The 7,881-nt window shown below is 35.8% G+C and overlaps 1 protein-coding gene across 1 annotated transcript in view; it reads left to right on the forward strand.

Annotated features, from left to right (window-relative positions):
• CHM (CHM Rab escort protein) overlaps nucleotides 1-7,881 on the forward strand; it is a 243,664-nt gene that overhangs the window by 139,563 nt on the left and 96,220 nt on the right. The window contains exon 10 of the mRNA XM_045290565.1: nucleotides 3,423-3,500. Within this exon, the coding sequence (XP_045146500.1) occupies nucleotides 3,423-3,500 (78 nt within the window). The remainder of the gene's footprint in view (nucleotides 1-3,422; nucleotides 3,501-7,881) is intronic.

The following is a 7,881-nucleotide window of genomic DNA, read 5'->3' on the forward strand; positions in this document are numbered from 1 at the left end:
AAGTGGGTGTCGTAAGAATGATGAAGTCAACATATGTACTAAAGTGCTGGACACAGATGATGTATGTACAGATTGTGATGAGTTGTATGAGCCCCTAATAAAATGATTATTTTAAAAAAAAAAAGAAGAGGGGCTGTGAAAAAAACATAAGGCCCTCGCCAAATGAATAGACAACTGTGGCTGCAACAGTGGGCTCAAATATAAGAACAAGGGTGAGGAAGATGGACGAGCAGGTGGTGTTTTGTTCTTTTGTATTTAGGGTTGCTGAGCCAGAACTGACTGACAACAGCAACAACAACAACAACAAATAGAAATTGTTCCATGACATTGCTTTAATTTTTGACAATGTGTCAGCCTCATTAATTCCATTCTGGGTGCTTCATTTTAAGTAATCTGGGGTTTCCCTCTTCCCTTACCCTTTTATCTTTTAGAGCAATTGTGACCATTTGGTCTCTTACAGATTTTTAAAGATGTACAGTACTAACAGTAAATGCTCTTTTTTATCAGAGGCAAACTGTTATTTAGCCAAAATATGACTTAGGTATAGTTTTGATTCAAGATTTATAGATATATAACTTGGCAATAGTTTCAGGGAGTCCTAGTGTCAACTTGTCCAGTAGATCTAGATTTTTTTCAGAGTTCAGTTTCACATTTGTCCTCTTCTTTAATCAAGAATCATCTATTGTGTCCTTGGTCAGAACAGTTAGTGGTAGCCAAGTAATGCCTTAGTTTGTTTATGGTTCACTGTAAACTATCCATTCTATACCTTCTCTCGTATTGTTGATTCATCCCTTTTAAACATACCTGTTTTATAATATCCTCTTAATAGTTCTATTGTCTGATTAAAGTTCTTAGGAATCCAATCCTGCTATGTCTCACAACCCTCAGGAGAGACTTTTTCTTCATGTGTGGTATCATTTTAGAATATAAGCACATTATCAGTGGACTCTGTCTGTGGTAATCTCATGTGGCCTGAATTGGGGTTATATTCCTTCAGAAAACTTTAGCAGTTGTTTCCACCAAGTCCCTTGGTGTACCACAGACCTTGAATAATTTTTCATGATACACTATTAGTTAGGATTTTTTGGATCATATTCTAGTATGCTTTCAAACCCCTTGTCTGAAGAAGGGTGGACCATTAGTTATAAATACTGTCCTCCACCCAGAGACAAAGATAAATGATTTTTTCTAGGTCACTCTTTCACTGAGAAAGTAGTCCTTCAAAGGTCCAAATGTTACGAGAGAATGTCTCTATGCCATACCTTGTTTGGCTCCCCAGCCCTCTGCTGTAATAATGAATGCATGGAAACCCAAGTCCTGAGATTCCTGAGCTTGGCAAACTACTGAGTTTCTACAGGATTAATTCATGTTGCTGCTCTAGCTTTCACATCTCAGGTTAGCATTGTCTCCTGGAAATATGTAGTATTCTTTTATTAGTTCAAACTCCTTTATTAAAATTAGAATATTCCAATCTTTTTAAAAATCATTTTATTAGGGGCTCATACAACTCTTATCACAATTCATGCATACATCAATTGTGTAAAGCACATTTGTACATTCATTGCCCTCATTCTCAAAACATTTGCTCTCCCACCTAAACCCTGGCATCAACTCCTCATTTTCCCTTCCCTCCCCGCTCCCATTCCCTCATGATAATTTATAAATTATCAATAATCAATAATAATTTGTAAATTATTATTTTGTCATATATTGAACTGTCCTACGTTTCCCTTCACCCACTTTTCTGTTGTCTGTCCCCCATGGAGGAGGTTATATGTAGATCCTTGTAATCGGTTCCCCCTTTGCAACCCACCCTCCCTCCACCCTTCCACCCAGTATCTCCACTCACACCACTGGTCCTGAAAGGATCATCCACCCTGAATCCCCTGTGTTTTCAGTTCCTATCTGTACCAGTGTACACCCTCTGGTCTAGCCAGATTTGTAAGGTAGAATGGGATCATTATAGTAGGCGGGGAGCAAGCATTTAGGAACTAGAGAAGTTGTATTTTTCATTGTTGCTACATTGTACCCTGACTGGCTCATCTCCTCCCTGAAACCCTTCTGTAAAGGGATCTCCAGTGGCCTACAAATGGGCTTTGGGTCTCCACTCCCCACTCCCCACCTCATTCACAATGACGTGATTTTTTTGTTCTGATGGTGCCTTATACCTGATCTATTCGACATCTCGTGATGGCACAAGCTGGTGTGCTTCTTCCATATGGGCTTTGTTGCTTCTGAGCTAGATGGCAGCTTGTTTACCTTCAAGCCTTTAAGACTCCAGATGCTATATCTTTTGATAGCTGGGCACCATCAGCTTTCTTTGCCACATTTACTTATGCACTCATTTGTCTTCAACGATTGTATCAGGGAGGTGAGCACACAACGATATGATTTTTTGTTCTGTGATGCCTGATAACGGATTCCTTCAGCACCTTGTGATCATGCAGGCTGGTGTGCTTCTTCCACGTGGGCTTTGTTGCTTCTGAGTTAGATGGCCACTTGTTTATCTTCAAGCTTTTAGACCCCAGGTGCTATATCTTTTGATAGCTGGGCACCATCAGCTTTCTTCACCACATTTGCTTATTCACCCGCTTTGTCTTCAGTGATTATGTTGGGAAGGTGAGCATAATGGAATGTCAGTTTAATAGAACAAAGTATTCTTGCATTGAGGGGGGTACTTGAGTGGAGGCCCAATGTCCATCTGCTACCTTAATACTAACCCTATAAATATATGCACATAGATCTATTTCCCCATCCTCACATATAAATATATTTACATATTTTTAATATATTTACATACGCCTTTATTTAGACCTCTATAAATGCCCTTTGCCTCCTAGCTCTTTCCTCTATTTCCTTTGACTTTTCTCTTGTCCCACTATTATGCTCAGTCTTCATTTGGGTTTCAGTAATTTCTCTTGGTTACATTACTCTTGATCACGCCCTACCAGGCCTCCTACACCCTCCCCACCACTGATTTGGATCACTTGTTCCCTTATCCTTGGGTTTGTTAACACCCCCACTTCTCCCTCTCTCATGTCCTCTTCTTGGGTAATTCTTACATCACTTCTGTGGGCTATTGGTAGTGTTGTGTCCCACAAGTAGTCAGTAGCTCTTTTTGGCAGGGGGTAGTGGGTGGTATATCTAACCCTTGATTAGGGGCACTTTGTTTTTTTTGTTTTTTTTTACAATTTTAGGCTTTAACTGTGTATGATTAAAAGGTGTAGTTCTACAGAATCAAAATATAATTAATCTTTACCTCTGAGGCATTTTTAATAACATTATTGAGAAAACAATAAGTTACTGTCCAAATTTCTCTTTATGTAAGACAAACTATTAAATTTATGTAACTTAACAGAAAATAATAGTACCTTAATTTTCAACATACCCATGTAACCTGATACTTGTTATTTTCTTTTTAGGATGTCTGCCGTGTTTGGTGGAATCTATTGTCTTCGCCATTCAGTAGAGTGCCTTGTTGTGGACAAAGACTCGAGAAAGTAAGGATGATATAAATAACCTTCCTAGAGTTATACCCAAACAGGTGAAAAAAATGCTATGGTCTATTTTAAAAAATGATTCCTCTAAAGTCTACCTTGGTATTAATAGCATATCAACCTTCATTAAAAGTAATTTGTGTTTGAGTCTTCTAGAACAAGGAAAGTGAGTTCACGATATAGAAACTAAATTAATTTCCCTGCAATATGACTATAGCTCCTGACCATCCAAGCTTGGAAGACAAATCATTTCAACTACTGGGGGTTGGTTGGTGATGAGTGATGTTGGTTTTCCTGTGGCCTTACTTCCTCTAATTGATTTTCATCCGATGACAACAAAGCCCTCTATTATTGCACTTTAAAAAATGAAGCTCACCTAAAGACTCATCAGATTAATCTCTGCTGATAATGCATGTCACTCCAAGAGAGAAAACTTTAACGAGATTTTAGGTAAAATGTTGTCATAAACTATGCTGCCCTCTTATCTGAGGATAATTATTTTTACAGTGGTATCAGGCCTATAGGCTGATTTAGGATTAATGTAAATATTTACCTACTTAAAACACCATCAATTGCTCGATCAATATATGTATTTCTATTACATTTTCTAGGATTTGTTTAGAAATACTGAGCACCTTCGATTGGTCCATATATTTACATATTTCTATTATATTTTCTAGGATTTATTTTGTTTCAAGATATATATGTTCTTATCTGAAATATGCTAAAATATTATTCTGGGACTTTTAGGTTTTACATTGAAGCCAAGATGGGTCAAGTTTTAGGATCTGTTTAAATTTGTGTGTGTATTTTTCCCCCTTTGGTGTTTTTAAGCATCTTTAAAAAATAGTTTTATTGACATATAATTCATACATTACACAATTCAGTAGTTCTCTCACACTGAAAAGAGTTGTGAGATCATTACCACAATCAGGTTTTGTTGAAGTAAATTATACGTTTTCCTTAACTTTAACCTAGTTTTTATTACATTCTCTGAATTAGCAGAAGTATTCTTCACGATTTTGTTGTAGGTCCTAGTTGCAATAGTAGCAGAGGGCTAAAGGTCTTGAATAGGAGCATTGTAGACTTTTAGTTTTCAAACTTTCATGTGTCTATGAATCACCATGTAAATATATCAGAAGTACAGGTTTCTGGGCCTGTCCCTCAGAGAGGCAGCTTGGGCAACATGTTTAAAGTAGAGAGAAGGCATTTTCATTTTCAAGAAACATTGTAAGTGAATTTTATGTTAAGTATTCCATAGACAGGAGCTCAGGTTAAGTGTTAAGCTTCTAACTCCGAGAAGTTTGGTGGTTCAAACCCACCAGTCAATCAAAGAAAGATTGAGCTGTCTGCTCCTCTAAAGATTTAGACTCTTAAAAACATGTTGTGTAGTTCTACTCTGTCGTACAAGGTTGTTGTGAGTCAGAATCACCTCTGTGACTGAGAAGTAGCTTCTATTTATTACTTAGATGCCACTGAGGAACACAATTCTATAAGAAAAAGTTGTGTGCCCCACGTAAGAACCACACATGTAATAAACGATTTTCTAGTTATGTGAGTCATTAATATACCTAGTAATTGTGGATTTCTAAATTGTGATTGTTCTTTTATCCTTGATTCTCATTTTGATTTGAGAATGTGTCTTTGACCTGGCTGGAATTTGTAAAATGGCCTTAAGGATTACCCACTTGGGACAGCATTTGACAATCTTAAGTAGAGAAGAATCATTATTTTAGAATTATAGTTAGGTAGTTCGCTGGAAAAATTACTGGGGACTCTCACAGTACAAATGTCATCTTTTTAAAGGAAAAAGGAAAGAAAAGTTCGAGATTCAGTGATTGAGCACTCTCCTTCTGTGTGGGAGATCTGGGTTCAATCCCCAGTCAGTGTACTTCATGGGCAACCACCAATCATTTGTCCATGGAAACTTGCCTATTGCCATGATGCTAAGCAGGCTTCAGCAGAGCATCCAGACTAAGACTATTAGGAAAAGTTTAGGCCATCTACTTCTGAAAAATGAAAAAATTCTATATATATGGGATGGGGTCACTATGAGTTGGGGCTAATTCTAATTCAGCTAACAATTGTGTTCTATGATTGACTGGGGTCTCATTACAAAGCCTTGTCAAGATCAACCTACCATCTTCTAGTGATCAAATGTGAATTTTAAGTACTAGAAAAACTGCTACTAATGTTACATTTCTTTTATAGCTCCATAGAAAGACCTCAAAGATAAAAATTATTGTAACTCCTATACATATGAAAAGATCAAGTAGCCTTGGAATGAAATTAGAATACCTACAATTCCAGTACTGCCACTGGATGACAGTGGAAGGGTCACATTTCTCTATGTCAGGTACTTTATCTGTAAGATAAGGTAGATGGATTGTGGTAGTAATCTCCAAGTATCCTTTCCGACCTGATATGCTTTTATTAAAGTTCCTACAAAGTGCTTGCCTTTTTATTAACATTAAAAAATAGACAATAATCTCAATATTTTATATACCAAACTGTAAGCCATTTTTACAGATTCAGTAATCTCGAATTTTCCCAATGAGAAGTTAAAACATTTTTTAAACAAGTTGTATATATATACTTGCATGTATATTAATGAAATAGCAAAATGTATTTTATACTATTTGTTATCTATTACTAGAACTCCAGTTTCCTATTGAACAGCATCTCCTTATCCATCTTGGCCACTTTGGATCCCGTGTATTACTCTCTCAGTGGAAAATTTATTATATTCCATAACTATGTATTTGTATATCCTTAGGGCAGTTTAAAAAAGTTTAATATTATGAAAGTATTGAATCGCTTTTTCAATGATATTTAAAAATCTTGATTAAAAGACAACCAATACTTTGTAATTGTAAATTTATATCCTGGATATTAATTACTAAATTTATATTAATAGTTTGCTTTGTTAAAAATCAATTCTATCATGTATTCTCTATAAACATTCAGTGCTAGCATTGATTGCATTGTTTCAGGAAATATATCTTTCCCAAACACTGCTTTCTTATTCACAATCAAATGATTAGGATACCAGTAATAGAAGGTATTTTGTAGGGACCTGAATATAAAGAAAAGGATAATTACTGGAGGAACAGCACTGACCACATTTTTAAACATATCTAGTACACCTTTCTTTTTAAGCATTCTAGGTGAGTCAGACAATTGTTTATACTAAATGTAATTAGAATATTGAACAAGCAATCTGTAGATATTTGCATTTGCCCCTCTTGGGCTCCTACTATTTTCTTTTCCTTGTTTTTTTAATTGGAACACTTGACACCCCTTTCCCCTTTGGTTTGGTTAAGAGCTATGCACACTTTAGTTTTAAGGTTATTTCCTTATCACAGAGACTGGTTCAAAATTATTTACCTTCCCACTTTCCACAATTAGGTTCCTTTTTCCTTTAAGTTCCTTATAAGAAAAACCAGGATCTCACCATTTTAGCTGCAGAACCACGGCAGGGTTCGAGCATCTAATGTATTGGGTGAATAAAGTTAATAAAGATTAAAGACTGATCATGGCCTTTTTATACTTTTCATTTTCCATTGAGGAAAGTTGCTAGCAGCAAAATATTGTAACATTGAGTTTAATGTGGTGTTTATACATGACAGTGACAAAACATTTTACGAGAAGAAACAGGACATTTACAAGACACCTGAATTAATGGTATATGGAATATATAATCAATGTATATCTATTTTCAGCTAGATTTAATTTTTATTTCCTTTTCTTGGTATCAAGATTGCCTCTATTCTCTTCATTGGCTTAGCTTTCTTAGTTTTTGGAGGACATATTTCAATGTATCTTTTTGTACCACTCTCAGTAAACTCTAATATTTGAACCTCTCTGTTGACTCTTTTTGAAAACTGAATATTCTTGTTGAATATTTTTCTTTTCAAGCAACACTGGCTATGTAAAATTTTTATTTGACCATTTAACCAAAACTAAATGCAGTCAACGAGTCGATTCTGACCCATATTTGACCATTTAGTAGTGCATTATTTGATTTAGGGATGGTTAGAGATGACTTTAGAACTTAGACCTCCCTAATGTTATTTATCTTATAGGCTGCGAATTTTTTTTGCTGAAATTTAAGTCACAGGAGTGGCTTAAAGGGTTTCAGGATGACTGAGGACTATAAGCACGCATATTCTACCAGCCTGTGTCAGACCAGTAAAGTTGGTCTTTTCTCTACATTTTTCTCCTACTCTATCCAGGACCTCCTATTGTTATCTCTTTCTGAGATGTTTTAGTGGTATTTTAAAAAAAATCAATTTATTGGGGCTCATACAATTCATCACAATACATAGATCAATTGTATAAAACACATCTATACATTTGTTGCCCTCATTATTCCCAAAATTCG

The sequence above is a fragment of the Echinops telfairi genome, unplaced genomic scaffold (genome assembly GCF_000313985.2).
Source record: "Echinops telfairi isolate 266 unplaced genomic scaffold, ASM31398v2 ScPeMD7_42;HRSCAF=159, whole genome shotgun sequence".
NCBI lineage: Eukaryota > Metazoa > Chordata > Mammalia > Afrosoricida > Tenrecidae > Echinops > Echinops telfairi.